General features: G+C 42.2%; 1 protein-coding gene across 2 annotated transcripts; it reads right to left on the bottom strand.

Annotated features, from left to right (window-relative positions):
- Positions 1-580: 580 nt before the first annotated feature.
- On the bottom strand, positions 581-17,098 carry LOC111963633 (zinc finger CCCH domain-containing protein 11A). Of its 2 annotated transcripts, XM_023987172.2 has the most exons (19): positions 17,003-17,098; positions 16,237-16,283; positions 14,894-14,964; positions 12,539-12,665; positions 12,296-12,415; positions 11,758-11,881; positions 11,332-11,514; positions 10,855-10,944; positions 8,877-8,957; positions 8,665-8,772; positions 8,440-8,514; positions 7,968-8,063; positions 4,224-4,286; positions 3,533-4,045; positions 3,333-3,400; positions 2,638-3,229; positions 2,353-2,522; positions 1,648-1,820; positions 581-1,524 (listed from the first exon to the last, which is right to left on the bottom strand). In XM_023987172.2, the coding sequence occupies exons 4-19, from the start codon at positions 12,590-12,592 to the stop codon at positions 1,296-1,298; spliced, it is 2,739 nt and encodes a 912-aa protein (XP_023842940.1). In that variant the 5' UTR covers positions 12,593-12,665; positions 14,894-14,964; positions 16,237-16,283; positions 17,003-17,098; the 3' UTR covers positions 581-1,295. The 2 variants fall into 2 exon arrangements, with proteins under 2 accessions (XP_023842940.1, XP_023842946.1); XM_023987178.2 differs by lacking the exon at positions 16,237-16,283 and having other exon boundaries at positions 17,003-17,092.
- Between the last annotated feature and the right edge of the window lie 910 nt (positions 17,099-18,008).

Here is an 18,008-nt window from a genome sequence, read left to right as displayed (position 1 = left end):
TGAGAAGCTGCTTTTTCACATTTTAAGAGCAAAAAACAATTTGTAACAAAAGTTCAATAGCAAACAGGCTGGATGTTGAACAGTGAAAGGAGTAATGTTTCATATTCAACTGTTTTGAGTGGGTCATGGTCAGATAAATTGGATAGGTTAAAATGTGGTCCGAACACATTTTTTTGGACCAAAAATGCACTAGGAGCAGAAACAGAGGAACATGGTGGGTGTATTTAAAAAATTGACATATTTCAGTGAGTTAGCTCTTCTGTTTTGTCTTACAGAAGCTAACTTTCACAGCCAAAAAGGGTACACACCTTAATTTCATACTTAAAACCATCGTTCCACGCTTATTCAATTAACCTCAAATCCAACTTAATCCGTTCCAACAGTTCCACATTTACCGTGATCAGCCCAAAATTAGAACAAAAACTTTGTACATGAGTTATAGTCAGTAGATGTGGGACATGAGATACAGGAGGCAAAGCAGGTTAACTATTTTAAGTGCAGTAGAATGTGTAGTTACTGTTACTCCATTTAAAGCAGTCTAGGCATACACAGTACACAAATTCACTCTTTCTGCAACAATGATTTAACATCCATAGGTGACAGGCAAAACAACATGCTTTTGTCCTTAAAATGCAAGATGGGGAATTACCTGAGGATGTTAGATATTTTTTAAATGTAATTCTGCAACCAAATGGTTGCTTTTTCATGTTCTCTTCCGGGACAAAGAAAGAACATAAATGAACAAAGATAAAATCATGACATGAGTATATCACTAGCACTGTAATCAAATAATAATAAAAGGTGCAGAAATGAAAACGCATGAAGGATTGTTTTTCCAGGACAAAAAAAGGTAACCATGAATTAAAAAGTAAAGAGTAAAACAATACCATCTAAAACATAAAATACAATGTGTTTTAATTGAAGAAAAATAAAATAAACCCACCAGTCCCCTCTGACATATTGTAGCAACCTTAGTCTACTCCGATGACATGGGCTGATAGACAGCGGTGGTTGGGAATCAGTAACAAATACATATATCCTCCCCAAATCAATGAAGACATCTGTCAAACCAACCCTCTACGGCAGTGATAGGTGATACCCAGCAAGTTGCTCTGGTAGTAGGTTGACGTTCAACTGGTGTTTAGTTCTGGTGATCATTTGAAATTATATTGGTGTTCATGAATGTAGGAGTTACTTTAGGTCAAGGGTCGGTCAGGGGTCGTGAACAGGGTATCAGGTGACATTAACATAGGCGTTGGTCAAGGGTCATGTACGGGGGTATCAGGTAGGCCAGTCTAGCTGTCGATCATCTCAGACAGCTCCAGCAGGTAGTCATCCTCTCCCTTGCCTGGATCCAGCTCCAAGTCATCGTCCAGACGGTCATCTGTGAACTCGTTCATCAACTCGTCGAATTCGTCCATGGCGGAGGTTGAGGAGCTAGCGGAAGGGGCTGTTGCGGCAGAGCGAGACATCGCAACGCTGGGCCGCCGGGGCTTGGGCTGGATGGGTGTATTCACCACAGAGCTGGAGAGGAGAGGGGAACAGAGTTAAAGCTCATTTACCCATTGATGTTTGGCTTTATGCTAGGTTTAACCATATGACAGTATACGGGTGAGTTGTAACCGCAGAGCAGTTTGCCAGTGTTACCTCTGTGGGACTGGGGCTGCTGTGGTGATGGCTGGGCTGTGTTGGTTGACAGGGACCGCCTGGAACTCCTCTCTCAGGGGGCTGGAGCTGAGGCCAGGGCCCGGGATGGAGGGGGGTCTCCTGGAGACCACAGGGCTCATCTGCACCTTAACACTGGAGGAAGTAGAGGACACCTGGAGAGAACACATAGTTAACACAAGTTACAATAACAGTGGTAGTACAAAGTACATCTCCATAACATCACAAAAGGAACCCCATCTATGCTGAGAGCGCAACGTACTCTGTTTCACTTCGGAATTTGACGAAAATTGGACAATAGGCAATTTTTGACCAATTAATTCAACGTGGTTACAGGGTTAATTATGCATGGTTACAGGCTTAAAACAGAAACAAAGGAGTTTAGGTATTTATTCAGAGTGGTTAAGGTTAGGGCTATGGTTTTTGGGAAAGCATAAAACTAAACTAGTCAAGTACTCTCCCTGCTTGCTGGTCAATTTATAATTGTTGAGGTGCAGTGGTCTGAGCAGAGCGCTCTGGTTCTGAACGTTGTGAGTTTGAGCCCAGTGTGTGTGTGTATAAATATATATGTATTTTGTTGTGAGCGCCGACGACTACATATATTGCCCTTCTCAGGACCTTTTCAAACATCCAAAATCAACGTCTGTTTCTAGTGACCAGCCTAAGAGAGCGAGCTTTGAGACATACCTCTCTCCGTTTGCAGGGCAGCTCCTGCAGTGGCTCCTCCTGCACTGCATAGGTGCTATTGAGAGGTTTGACTGCAGCGACAGCAGATCTAGCTGATGTTCTTTTCTGGCCTGGTTTCACCTGGGCAGCCAGCTTCATCACAGAAGGCCTCACGTTCAGCTTGGGCCTCACTGCAACAACAGCACACAGGATGTCAGACTAATACTTTGGAGTTGATCTTGCATAGGCTTTTTAGAGAAGTGTAGAAGAGAGCTTGTGAGAGGATTTCTCTCTGGAGGCATATACCTTTAGCTTCAGTAGCTTGCCCAGGGGACTTCTGGGCTCCATCCTGAGCCTTCTCAATCGGAAAACCTTTCACAGAGGGCCCAGGGGAGGCCGCTGCTGCTGCTGCTACTGCTAAGGCAGCCTGCTTTGGGGGACTGGAACCTCCTGGGGAGCCTCTCTTCCTCTTGCCTGGGGCAGTGCTGGAACTCCTGGGGCTGAGTGAGGGGGAATCTGCCTCTGTCTGCCTCAGTGGAGACCCCTGCTGGGGGGAGGTGGCGCAGGGCAAAGGAGAGGCAGCCTTGGGTTTGAGGGTGATGCGCTGGCGAAGGGAGGCTTTGGGTGCCTGGGCAGGTGCCTCCAGGGTGATTGAGGGGGGAGAGGAGGCGGCAGGGGGGCTCACACGCACCCTCTTCTCCCGCTGGAGGGCGGGGCCTGTGACCTGTTTTGGGAAAGAGTCTGCCTCGGCAGAGCCCTCTGGTTGGCTGGTGGACGAGGCCTGCTCTTCCTGCAGCTGTTGCCTGCGGAGCCTCTTCTCACGCATGATCTCCTCAAAGGTCTTCACCTTCACACTGTCACCGGACACAGCATCGCTCCTACCGTTAGCAGGGCTCGCCTAAGGACCAGAGGAATAGTGACATTCAGTGACTAACAAAGCTGATTGAGTATAACTACATATTTGGATGTACAGTATTCATACAGAAGGACACAATTCTTACCTCAGTAGCAACAGAAGACTCCGTCTTCTCGGTCACCTCAGATGTCTTCTGGGTGGTAGTGCTGGCAGCTGTCAGGACAACAAAAGAATGTCTTAGAATTATACAAAACACTGCAGCTAGTTGGGTCAAGCCACCTTACAATGTAAATTACTATGAGCAATTCTAAAAGGTTTATATCAAATCAATAATAAACTCCTTACCAGAAGAAGCTGCTTTGTTGATGCGCAGTCCCAGGGGCTTCTTGGTGCCTCCCTCTCCAGAGGCTGAGCCTGGGATTTTTCCGTTGGACGCCTCCTGTCCCCGGGCCTGCATCTTGGCTGCCTTCTCTCTGCGGATCTCCTCCAGGGTCTTCACCTTAACTCCACCTCCAGGAGGTGTGCCCCGGCTGGGCATGGCTGGCTCAGTTGGTCCCTGGGAGTTCCCTGGAGATGCTTCCATAGCCTCCTGCTTGGCCTTTCTGAGGCTGGGGCCTTGCTGCTGGTCCTCCTCCAGCTTTCTCTTGGCGTGGAGGATCTCCGAGAAGGTCTTCACGTGGCTGGCTGCAGGTTTGCCAGTGGTGCCTCTCTTTGAGGCCTTGCTGGTACCAGGAGTTAAAGGGAGAGGGTGGTCCCCCGGAGCTTGTCCTTGGGACTTGGCCAACTTCTCCTGCCTGATTTCCTCCAGGGTTTTGATGCGGATTATTTCAGGTGCTGTATTCTCACTGTTGCTCTCAGCTGAGGGAGAGGTTAGAGATTAAAATACAAACAATAATACATTTCATTCAACATATACAAACAAAAATAATTGTATACTGTTAAGATAATCGTTTCTAATGAAGATTGTATGAGCCACCCAACGCTCTCTTTGCAGGACATATGTTAATTGTGAGAGGAGGCGAGTTAATGATTTTACCTGATTCAGAGGCAGTAGTGGGTTCAACAGGTAATCCCAATCTATCCCTGACAGGTTTCAGAGCTAAGGGTAAAAAAAAAAAACATGAAATGAATCCAAATTATCAATGACAATTACTTTAAACAACGCTTTTACTTAGTATCGAACAATTATGCATCTCCTGTGGCACAGATGGTTCTAGAGGGAATCTAACGTGGATTCCTTTTTTCCAGAACAGACACCTGATTCTGCTTGACCACTAATCAGGGACTTGAACCAATGATGCGATTCAATTAATGCCCTGGGCATACCCCAGGTGAACCTGGTTAGTGTTGATTGCATTCGATTTGGAAGCAGGCTGCCTCCCACGTGTGAGCCAGGGGTGTAATCATTAGTCCAAATAGTAAAACAAGTTTGTTGGACAAATTCAGGTAGGTCCCTCCCTATTTTGTTTACTTCCATTAAAAAAATATTTATGCAACAGAATTGGCATAATGAATACACCCCAGGTGCTCCATTCTAAAAGTGACCTAGGTTAAAGAGCCACTGCCCCTAAAAAAACAACTAATCCCGTTGAAAATGGCATCGATACGAGTCAAACATTTAATCTCGTCTCAAAATTGACTACAATCTCAAAATTGACTACAAAGTGTAAATGGGATGATTTGTCAGTCTCACCTAAAACAAAGTTAAGGTTGGGTTTGAATTACAATTATGTCAACAATTCATGGCCCCCTTTGCCAAGCTCCACATACAAATCGCTCCTTCACCTACCTTCATTGAATGGGACTCTGTTGTTTCATCGCCCCTAGCACGTTAAAAGGATCACTGCCATTTGAGAATGAATAGCCCTATACAGATTGACTATGACTAGTTTGCATGCCCTGCTGAAGGACCCTAGTACCATACCATACGGAATAAGTGGTTGAAGCTTGTTGGTCTCCAAAGATGGTGAGTATAATGTTAGCTAGACCATACTGCTGGTTATGTATATTTAGACAATCATTATCATCGCTAGCATAGCTGACGTTACCTAGCTAGCTACCTAGCCAGAAACAGACTAGACCTTCATTACATTCTCTCTAGTCGGAACGTAGCTATGCCACGACCAGAACAGTGCAGAGCTGGCGTGAGATACGACTTGGAAAACGTGCCTCAATTCAGGTATGGGAGATGGCAGCATACTCCTAATTATCCCATTACCTGAACTTACAAATCAAGAAGCTTGAAAGACTGCAAGTTTTTAATGACTGCTAGTTTTTGTCAGCATGCTAGGCTAGCTAATGCTATAACAGCCCATTGGAATCAACAACAGTTCTGGTAGCTACTCACCTCAATGCTAGACGTCACATTTTAATGGAATCCAATGGGCTGCTATAGCATTATCTAGCCTAGCATGCTGACGAAAAGCTAGTAGCAAAACCTTTGTCATGGTTGTGATGTTGCCAGATTGACTTTAGATGCACTATAAGTTCAGCCAGCTAATGAAGATTGAGGGGACCACAGTATTTCACCACAGTATTTCAGCTAGCTAACATCAAGCATTGCGAACTATTTTTTGACAAACTTAATCATAGTAATGGCAACATTGCCATTTCTGTCAAGTAAATTTGACATATGGCAAAGTTGTTTCCTACTAACTATTTGCCCACTTTAGCAATGTCATCTTTCTATGCCACTTTAAATTAGTGGAATTTATACTAAACAGTCAGCCTCCGAGGTGCAACCCATGTTAATGGCACAAAAATGTATTGGATGCAGCTATGGCTAATACAATATTTTCTTGTATTAAATCATTATAGTGAATAAATTGCATATAGGCTGTGATTTACTTAGAATTAAATAAACAAAGAATACCTTTAGGCTCAGTCTACAGTGCCTTTGAATTCACTTTTAGAAACACGTTTAGCCAGCCTGTGGTTTCAGGCTCATGGGTGAGCAGACCAGCAGTGGAGAATACCATCTCTGCACTTGCAGAGCTACTGGGGTTGCTAAAAATCCTTCTGGCCACTCTTGCCAGGCTGGGCAGGGATGCAGAGTTGTTTTAAAACTTTTCTATAGGTAGGCCTAAAGGTTTTTAGGCAAATTAACCCTATCAAATCAGAAAGCTCCTTGAAAAGAGGTGATATGTCAGGCCTAATGGATCAAAATCCAGAATAACCTTTGGTATAGATAATAGAATGAAAATGAGTGCAACTTTTAAAGAGATCAGATTATTTAATTTATAAATACTTTTCTACAATGACACAGCTAGCAAAACACCTCGTTCCTTTCTGTTGGCATGTGAACGTAGTACACTATCATGCTTTTGGGATTTGGGTCTTTTCAGATTGCACAATGATTTTTTTAGTTGTGGACACTACATCACCACACTACCTCTCTTGCTTTTGGTCCTCCTCATCTTTGTAAGTCACCTTGATTTTGTACCTGTATGTTTAATCACTTCCTTTATGAAAATATTTAGCAAACTCCATCCCAGTAGCTATAGCAGCAAGTAGCCTACAAATGCATACTGGGGCGGGCATGCCCTGAGCTCGTGAAGTGAGCACTAGTGGAACGCTCCAGTCAAATTGGGCACGCTCTGGAACCAGCCTGATCACTGTGTTAGGTAGGTTTAGTCTGACCTGTTCAGACTTCAACTTTAACATAGGTAGTACCTGATGCACAAACATATACTATCTCTGCCATTGGTAATAGAATATTTAAAGCTTGCGCCGGCATTTCACCATACATCTGCTTGTAGTTATTGAACTCAACCTGCAGGAAGTTTGTTGTGATTGAGTGGGAGGAAACAGCTGAAGGCAAGGTTCTGACAGATCGGTGTCTTGGTGGTGGCAAAGACACACCCAAGAAACATCCACATCAAACGACACCCCCAACTCAACTCGTTTGGCTTCTGTCGTGGCCGCTAGCATTTCTATAGGAGCAAGTCAAAAAACGAGGCCAAATCAGCGGGTGCAGTTCACCTTTAAGCACGTGGAGTAATGAATAGGATTCTGTTTTCACACGTAATTGATTGCTTTTGTTTAAAACACTATCTGCCTTCCAAATGACAACTAGACTGAACAAAAATAAACGCAACATGTAAAGTGTTGGTCCCATGTTTCATAAGCTGAAATGAAAGATCCCAGAAATGTTCCATATGCACAAAAATCGTATTGGTGCCCTCCCAGGCCCACCCACGGCTGCTTCCATTGCAGTCATGTGAAATCAATAAATCAGGGCCTAATTTATTTATTTCAATTGACTGATTTCCTTCTATGAACTGTAACTCGGTAAAATCTTAGAAATTGTTGCATGTTGCGTTTATTTTTGTTCAGTATAGTTGTAAAATTCTAACATGTTTTATAGGACAGAGTTGTTTCTGAACAATACACGACGCTGCATTGTTGACAGACTGGCACAGATTACCGTTCCATTCGAGCAGGCAGTGTGCCTCCCTCACTGGTTTCGCTTGGTCATGTGACGAGCCATAGCCTGGTTCAACCTAGTTCCATCTTAATGTAACTCAATTAGTACAACCAGGGTCATTTTCATCAGGCACAGAAGACAAACCGGAAGGGACCATTAATACCTGTCCAATAAATGCTAATTTTAGTTTTCCATTGCCAAAAACGTCTAAATGTTTTCTGCAGCAAACATATAGAGGAAAAAAGGCTAACATGACATTTAAATTATATTTTCTAAATAAAGAACTAGTATTCCTAATAGTCTGAAGTAAATCAATCCATTGGGGATATTTGGTTGTCATTTCCCTTCGCATACCTTTCTGAGGCAGGTCCGTTTCACCCTTGTCCATTTTCCTCCCGAGGCGCTCGGCCAGACAGCGTTTCATTGGCAGGTCACCCCCGGCAGGAACTTCTAAAAGGTCAGAGGTCATGGAAGCTTAGTGATGGTGACCAATGGTACCACCAATAACGAGTGTAATTTTGTAGTTCATTTACCTCTAACAATAATTATTATTATTATTTGGGGGTGCTTATATTTTTCCACTTAGACTTGACAAATATGTCATGGAAATGTGTTTTTGCATATCCCAACTGGGGTCACAGCCAGCATCAATTGAGGTTAAGTGCCTTGCTCAAGGGCACAGCGACAGATTTTTTTACCTTGTCGGCTCCGGTATTCGAACAAGCAACATTTTGGTTACTGGCCCGAAACTAACCTTGAGGATACCATTGACTGGCAGTGACTTCCTTACATTTTATAGATAAACAAGATAATAGAAAACATTTACCTTTGACTATTATTCTCTTCCCAAGCCTGTCCGCAACATTGCGTCTCACGATCTCTTCACCAAAGACCACAGTGTCTGAGGGGGCAGCAAGCATATGTTACAAATGACATGTAGCAAGTGTGTGTTCATATGTACTCGTGCGATTCACTTCAACAATATTCAATCTGGGATCTTGTGTTAATCTATACACAAGGCTCAGTTAGATCAGTGTTCAATGATTCTTACCATCCTTGGCTGTAAAGAGAGATGGACGGATGAAGGATCTCATGTTCTCCTTCTCTCCGCTGGCACCATTGTTCCGCTGATCTGAGCTCTGGCCAGGAACTGGATAACCTGACAAATAACAGTTGATAAACTCACACCTCATCATTTACAGCATAATAACACAAAAGGCAATAGTAAATGTATTTGGGAGGTAAGAGGAAGGATGAACTCACCAGCTCTCCTCATACTGGCTTTCAGCGCTTTCCTCAGTCTGATCTCCTCCAAGGTTCTGACACCAAAGTCCAGCGAATCATCTGTACCAAAGAAACACCGTTAGCCAATCACAGAGAGTCATAGGGTCCGCTCAAAGAAAATGGGGTCATTCCAGTCTCCTGTTCACCTCATTTAACACCTGATTTACTTAACAAAAGGAACACCTCAATAGGTGGTCCAGGTACAGTGCCTTCAGAAAGTATTCACACCCCTTGACTTTTCCCACATTTTGTTGTCTTACATCCTGAATTTAAAATAGATTAATTCAGGGTTCGTACAGAAAGTGGCAAGTCAAATTCAAGGACTTAAGTACTTTTTAAAGCACTAATATTTATTTTCAAAGACCATCAATTTGGCCAGGTCGGAGTTGTAAATGAGAACCTCGTAATAGGTCATATTATGCAATTGGTTCTAGTCGCCACCAGATGGCAGTATATAGCTACAACCTCATGAAAAAATGAACTTCGTATTCATCACTACCTTGCAAGTTCTACTCGTTAATACATTGTTTCACCACTTATTTAATACATACATGAGTGTGAGTACTGATGATTGTCATTTGAGTACTGATAAGAAAATTGGGACATGTCTACTGGTGAACACACATTTCCCATTTGCATTACTAGACAATTCCAGCTTAATGATGACTTTTTAATTGGGCATTTGGGAAGATACTACTTAATAGCATCGAAAAGGCATCTTGCTTCCGACTGGCAGCTTTGGTGCCGCAGGTTGGGAGAAGGGCGGGTGGTCTTTTCGAAGCACTAATAATTCAAGCATCAATGTAATATATCCTATATGCAATTGTTCCTAGTCACCACCAGACAACAGTATATCTCCAAAACCTCAAAAAAGTAACTTACTATGCATTACCTTACACCTTCTACTCAATAATACGTGTTTCACTACATAGCGTAAGTGGTAAGTCAGGACTGATTTCCTTATATGAACTGTAACTCTAAAATCTTTGAAATTGTTGCATGTGTCGTTTATTTTTGTTCAGTGTACATAATATTACATTGTCTTTATATTTAAAATTTTATTTATTTCACAAAATTTTTGGTCCCACAGGCTTTCCAAACACATGAACGTGAATTCTGACAGTGAAAAATGCCCTTAGTCGACTCTAAAATGTATTCTATACACATTTGAAGAAAAACAAGTTATTCATGTATTTGATAAGATTAAAGATTCTATCAGGGGACCCCTATTTAAATTTTAGGGGACCCCACATGGGCCCTGGACCGCAGGTTTGGGAACCCCTGTACTACTAACCTCTTTCCCTGCTTGCTTCAATGCTTCCTATCTAAGTGCATCTCCTTTGCCTAATTCATTGCAGCCTCACTCACCACTGTCTCTAACTACTCTATAAAAAAAATTGTATTTTGTTATCTGAACTTATAGTTACCCATCTTGATTATAGCTAGCTTAATTTCAGTCAAATGCTGCTGCCGAGGTCATGCTCCATTCAAGGTTAGCTTCTAACTTCATCCTTCTAGCAAGCTAGCTACCTAGCTAATAGCCAGAGCCCTTGAACTACATTGAAATCGGACTTATATATAAGCGACTATTTGCCAGTTGTATACTCATTCTACAACTGAATCTACATGTGCCCGGCATTTTAGCTATCGATGTGACGTTTGGCGGCACTTAGTCAGTTCTGCACCTGGCTGGCTGAGTTGCAGTGTTGGTGGAATGAGCGAGTTCGCCTGGCAACCAGAGCGCAAAACACGTGAGGGTAAAAAAAACATCTGCAGTCTGCCTGGAAGGTCTTTCAGTTACAACACTGTTTTGTCAATGAGGCACTGAAAAGCGAAGCCGTCAACTGAAGTTTGAGCCTACCCTTGAAGCGTTTCAAACTAAATCTGTGTTAAAACATGCATTGTTTAAGATGTTGATATCTATACTATGTGTTCTGTTTCTTTGTCCTCTTCTTACCTGAGGTGGAGCCCACGGCCATCTTCCTGGGAGAGACCACTCTGGATCCGTCTGAGCCAGACCTGCTGTCCTCCCCCTCTGACAACTGATCTGCACGCACACACAAACCCCCATTTGTCAAATGGCATTTTTCAAATTATTCTGGGAAAAAACTATTGTACTGTACCCAAAAATATCAATACCATTTCCACCATTGAATATAATTTTCACCTAGCACTTTAATCACCTGCTCCACTGTCTCTGCGCAACTGCCCCTTTAAGAGCTCCTTTCTGTGACTGCGCTGTCTATCTTTCCACTGTGTATCTTTCCATTGCCGAGCTCCTTCTTGCCCTACGGACTACATGCTGTTCAAATTTTATATTGCTTTTATTGTTTCTTTCTACAATGTTTGCTCTTCCTTTCTAGTGATAGTGTGTAAAGTGTGTTGTGACCTTTGTAGATTGCACTTTAAATAAACTTGATATGATGTTTCTCACCATCTTCATCCTCATCTTCGTCATCTGCCGGGTTAATAACCACAGGCGGGTGAGTGGGGCTGGGAACGTTCTCCTGAGTCTCTGCCTTAATGACCCCACGGAGCTGGGGATTGGCTGGGCTGGGGATGGGGACAGGAGGCAAAGAATCCTCATGAGGCTCCTCTTCTTCTTTCAGGGCCGAACCTGAGTGAAAAGACAATCAAGCTCAGAAACTATGGATAAACTCTGGTTCTGGTGAAGAATAGGTTCATAAGTGAGTCCAAATATGTTATTCATCTCAATCATCATTTATCTGCTGATACACTACCATGTCAAGTGAAAATCATATCAATAACGTGTTTATGAGCCATGCGATGCTAAGGGGATAAAGATCAGTAAGCTAACGGTGGCTTGGTCAGGATCGGCCTCTTCAGGGCGACTACTCACTTTTGTTGGGCGGTACGTATTGGCCGTCTATTAAGCGTGGTTTCTCGTGGTGGAAGGCACAGTGCGGCTTCTGGCAGCCAGCAGGCTGGTTCTCCCAGTAACAAGCAATCTCCTTCCTGTTTTTCTGTAAGAGGGGAAGAGGTATAGAGAGCAGGTCAGAAAATGTAGCATAATGTCTTGCAACATGAGTCTTCATGAAAGCTCACTTTAAAAAACAAAGTGAAATTCATCCCTTAAAAGCTATGACTGATTGCCTCAAAATGGCCAGGTGAAAAACTAGAGAATATGGTATTACTGCGAGGAGACCAAAAAAATGATTTAAATGGCCCCCCCGACAAGTCCAGAGGCACACAACCCCTGACCCAGGTTAAGAGAGGGTATTTCTCTACACCTCTGTAATGGCAAATCGAGACACACACAGCCTTGAGTATGCAAAGCTTTAAGGGGATATTCCTGAAATACTTTTTTGGTTTGTGTGACAAAATTGAGGCAATAATGAGCAAAGATGGTCTACTGAAAAAGAGAGCACAATCGTTACCTTGATCTCCATGTGGCGGAACTTGCAGACCTGTCGGAAACAGCGGCTCTCCTGCCACAGGCTGCAAACGACCTCACTGCCCATAGCGGCTTCACAGTGTCTGAAGGGGCAACTGTCACCCTACACCAGGAGACAAAAACACAACCTTGTTAATACTTACACCTGAGAGCTGCATTTACACCACCAAAACACAGCAACACAGAAAATGCTACAGTGCTAGTTTCTCTTTGTTATGACCCCTACCTTAGCGCAGTTGGAGTAGTAAAAGAAATAGCAGTCATCTCCATGGTTAGTCATGTTCAGGATGGTGGACTGGATTCACGTCCAGGTCAGGGATGTTCTCTTCAGGGCCAACAGGACTCTCCCTGGGCTGGCAACAGTGAAACATAAGCCATGGTCATTTCTCTGCCATTAGTGGATTTGATTGCTTCACTGTGGTGGCAACAGAACTCCACAGAGTTGAATTTGAATTTCTTTGAGGACTATGGTGACATACAGGTAACTGACTAAATAAAGGAAACACCAACATAAGTGTGTCTTAATTAATAGGGTGTTGGGCCACCACGAGCAGCCGGAACAGCGTCAATGCGACTTGGCATAGATTCTACAAGTGTCTGGAACTCTACTGGAGGGATAAAACACCACTCTTCCACAAGGAATTCCATCATTTGGTGTTTTGTTGATGGTGGTTAGTGCTGAGTGATTAACCTCAATTTTTTTTTAAGCACGAATTTACTGACATCGGTTCAATTATTTGAATTCCACTTCGTTACGTCTTTTTCTTCCTGTGAGCTCAATGTGCAGTTCTTGTCAAGATATCAGATGAAGCCTGAACTATGCGATGTAGAAGGGAGTTGTAGTTTCCAGTACGCCAACATTCGACATAGTGTAGCTCAGAAAACATGGTAATTATCTACAATGACCATAATCCACTGTGCCTTCACTTAAACCCAGAAATCTGCTCCTTTTATTCTCTGTTCCAAACGCACTAAACGACCAGTTCTTACAGCCTTTAGCTGTACCTTTATCCTACTCCTCCTCTGGTGATGTAGAGGTTAACTCAGGCCCTGCAAACCCCAGTACCACACCTATTCCCACATGGACTATCATTTGTTGACTTCTGTAACCGTAAAATCCTTGGTTTCATGCATGTTAACAACAGAAGCCTCCTCCGTTAGTTTGTTTTATTCACTGCTTTAGCACACTCCGACAACCCTGATGTCCTAACCGTGTCTGAATCCTGGCTTAGGAAGGCCATAAAAAATTCTGAAGACTACATCCCCAACTACAACATTTTCCGCCAAGATAGAACTGCCACAGGGGGCAGGGTCGCAATCTACTGCAGAGTTCTGTCACACTATCCAGGTCTGTGCCCAAACAGTTCGAGCTTCTTCTTCTCAAAATCCACCTTTCCAGAAATAAGTATCTCACTGTTGCCGCTTGCTATAGACCCCCCTCAGCCCCCAGTTGTGCCCTGGACTCCATACACGAATTGATTGCCCCTCATTTATCTTCAGAGTTCGTACTGTCAGGTGACCTAAACTGGGATATGCTTAACATCCCGGCCGTCCTACAATCTAAGCTAGATGCCCTCAATCTCTCACAAATTATCAAGGAACCTACCAGGTACAACCCCAAAACCGTAAACACGGGCACCCTCATAGATATCATCCTGACCAACCTGCCCTCTAAATACACCTCTGCTGTCTTCAACCAGGATCTCAGCGATCACTGCCTCATTGCCTGCGTCCGTAGTCAAACCACCACCCCTCATCACTGTTAAATGCTCCCTAAAACACGTAAACTCCTGCTTTCCTTAGTTCTCTGCTGCCAATGACTGGAACGAATTTCAAAATCACTAACTTTAAGCATCAGCTTACCGATCACTGTACCTGTACACACACAATCTGTAAATAGCCCACCCAACTACGTCATTCCCCAAATTGTTATTTATTTTTGCACCCCAGTATCTCTACTTGCACATCATCATCTGCACATCACTCCAGTGTTAATGCTAAATTGTAATTACTTCACCAGGCTTATTTATTGCCGTACCCCCCTAATCTTACTACATTCGCACACACAGTATATAGATTTTTCTATTGTGTTCCCCCCCCCCATTGTGTTATTGACTGTACGTTTGTTTATCCCATGTGTAACTCTGTGGTGTTGTTTTTGTCGCATTGCTTTGCTTTATCTTAGCCAGGTCGCAGCTGTAAATGAGAACTTGTTCTCAACTGGCCTACCTGGTTAAATAAAGGTTAAATAAATATAATTTTTTTAAGCAAAAAAAATTTGGGGTGAGATCTGGTGACTGACACAAACACACCCTTTAAACCCTATGCTCCTTTGAGACCCCCTTTCAGCCACAGCTCTTTTCTTCTAGCCACGGTAGCCAAAATAATGGACAACTGGCCCTAAACATGATGGGATGCTAATTGCTTAATTCATTCAGGAACCACACCTGTGTAGAAGCACCTGCTTTCAATATATTTTGTATCACTCATTTACTCAAATGTCCACGACAGGAATATGACCCAGAGTAGAAGTTGCAGAGAAACTAAACTCTGCTTGAAAGGGTTGTGGGGCTAAACTCACCTGTAGTGGCTAAGAAGATTCCTCCCTTCCTCACACACTTCTGATAGGGTGTCTCCGTGGCAACAAAGGTCCTGAAGGAACACTGGATCCGTGAGATAAGAGGAAAAAGGGAAGGTCCAGAGACACTCGTCGTCCTATGACCTCCCTTATGACTCCTTCCAGCCAGACTGCTAAGCATTACAGATGGATGGTGCAAGAACGTCCTTTTTTTTTTGTTGATTATTTTTTGTTAATGGGGGGGAATAATGTGAGATAGAAGCGAATCCAAAAAGACAGCCAGAGGGGAAAAAAGGAGGTTTTGAAAGAGAAAAAAAATGGGGTGAAGAGAGGGTGGAAGAAAAATCTTCGACTTCTTCTTAAACTTGATGGCATAAAGGATGCTGTAGAAAAATATAAGTAAGGGTGGGGCTTCTAGGGATTCCAGCAGGCAAAAAGTCTGGAGTGGAAAAAAAGTGGTGGGAATTTCACATAAAATCTTCTGTGAATCTACTTTCTTTATAATGAACTCTATCTCCCATCCAAAGATCTTCAGGAACGGACAAGAAGCTGCTTCTTAACCTAGATTTAAATAAAACAAAAACACTCCCCTGGAGAACTGAATAGAAATTGGTTAGAGTACAGGACAGAGAGAGACTTGCACACAAACACAGTATCTGAACTGCAGTTTCTCACCAAAGTGTAGTTAACAACATCAAGAGAGAAAATGTAGAACATGACAAGGATGTGCCAACACCATCCACAATAACGTATGATTAACCATTGTTTCCCAACTCCGGTCCTGGAGTATCCCCAACAGCACACATTTTTGTTGTAGCCCCTGACAAAAACATCTGTTCCAACTTAGCAATGGCTGGATGATTAGTTGAGAAGTAATATCAGGTGTGCTTGTCCAGGACCACAACAGAAATATGTACTGTTGGAGATACTAGAGGAAAAGAGTTGGGAAACATTGTAGAGCATGGGTCAAACTGAATTTGACTATAACAGACTACACAACTGGGTATTGTGTAATCCATTATTGGGAGCTCAATCAGCTCATACTACTACATATGTTTGGATATCAACCCATTGTTTCAATTTTATGTATTTCATTTGGAATAATAAAATGTTAAACTGTATGTTGTTTGTAACATTTGACATCTGTCCAGAGGCCCCCACAACATCTTGTTAACTTGAAGGGCCTCGATGTAGGTTTGCAATTTTGATGAGTAACATACCGCACTGTTATCGTACAATCCAGGACAGACATATCGAATAATGTAATTAGGCAGTTAAACAGCTAAAAAACACGTCATTTAAACGTAAAATTATAAAACACTAAATATATTGGCAAGACGAATTACCAGAATTACTGGGCGAATGCGATTTTCATCTTCATACGTGGTAGTTACTGAAAACACAAAATGCATTGCAACATTAATAGATAGCTAACGTTACTCATGTTAACGTCACAATATGAATGATTTAGAAAAAGAACGTTCCAAATTACGATACACGCGTTTGTAACCATCTTGCCCCACATCAAAATGACTAACGTTAGCTAAGGTAACTAGAAACAAATCGTTCTGCTTGTATTTATATTGACGTGTGTATTATGTAAATCGTTATTCACATTCAGGGTTCCCTGACATAAGACTCCCATATCAAATAATGGCTGAATAAACTCCAAAGCCAAGTTACCTGGCTAACGTTAACTAGTTACAGTAACAGTTAGCTAAATAATAGAAACAGTCACTTGCTATTTTAGGTACGTTATTGCAAATGAAATGTCTAACCGTTCTTAGCTAGCTAACGTTAAACTCAGTCACCATTATGTCATTGGCAAAATTAACTGGGTGGTAATTGTATTTAACTAACGTTAGCTAGTTACCAGCTATGTATAGACTCTGGTTACAAGGCCTCGATGCTAGCAACTAACATTATACTTCTTGGCCTAGCCAAACTCTGTGGCCTGGTTGTTAGCGACGAGGCTCGAGCTAACTCGTTGTTGCTAACATTAGCTAGCTAACTCGGACGTTTTACACCTCGCTTCCAAATAACGATCTACCCTTAAATAGTAATGCAATGACATCAAGACAAAACAATGATTTAATAAAGCGAGTTAGTTACCAGTATTACAAAAAAGGTTAAAATGTTTGTCCCACTACAAGAGAAACAACACGTCCGCCGGGTTCCTTGCTGCGCAGCACTGGAGCCTGGAACAAAATGGCGTAGACTCACACAAAGAATACACATAGAAAATCGAATGCTAGATCAGAGATGAACAATTCAAAGTTATCTTTTTGGAGTTTTACAGACATAACTATAACGCACGTGTGTATTTTAATATACGATCTCAATAAGATCTCAGACTTTATGGATAAAAAAAATAAGTAAACTTATTATCCATATCCATAAAATTTGAGATCTTATTGGAAAATGCATGCACATTCTATTTACTTTTTGTCTATGGTCAATAGTCACCACAGACAAAAGGGAAATCAGTATCTTCGACGTCACTTACTGTATATTACGTCACGATTTATGTCAGTCTACCTGCTAGTTGAACAATTCAAGTTGAACTTGTTAGACCTTTACAGACATAACTATCACACGTGTATTTTAATAACAATGATATGTTATCATGTTTATGTATAAACTAACTTTTTTCTCCATAAAGTCTGAGATATTATTGGAAAAAGCATGTGCATTCTATTTACTTTTTGTCTATAGTCAATAGTCACCACAGACAAAAGGGGAAACCAGTATCTTGTCACTTACTGCATTGTCACAATTTATTTGATTTTATTTCCAATCTGATCACAAGCTGAATATCATGCCCATCATGTGTACATGCTTTTTAGTGTATAAAGACAATGGGGATGTACGATATGCCTTGTACGCTAGACTCAAAAATAGAGATTGTGTATACTGTTCTTTGCCTAAAAATATTTAGACATACTTTATCTGTTTATTCCATGTGTAGCTGAGGTAAGCAACATATCAATTATATGTTTGTCTGGATTGTTTTGGAATGAGGGTCTGCACAGACCACCCTTTTTACATTAGTAATTTTAGCATACACTTCATATCCAGAGTGACTTATAATCAGTGCATTCAAGCAAAGAACATTACA

This window comes from Salvelinus sp. IW2-2015, linkage group LG1 (assembly GCF_002910315.2).
Source record: "Salvelinus sp. IW2-2015 linkage group LG1, ASM291031v2, whole genome shotgun sequence".
NCBI lineage: Eukaryota > Metazoa > Chordata > Actinopteri > Salmoniformes > Salmonidae > Salvelinus > Salvelinus sp. IW2-2015.
This window is presented reverse-complemented; position numbering and strand designations above follow the sequence as displayed.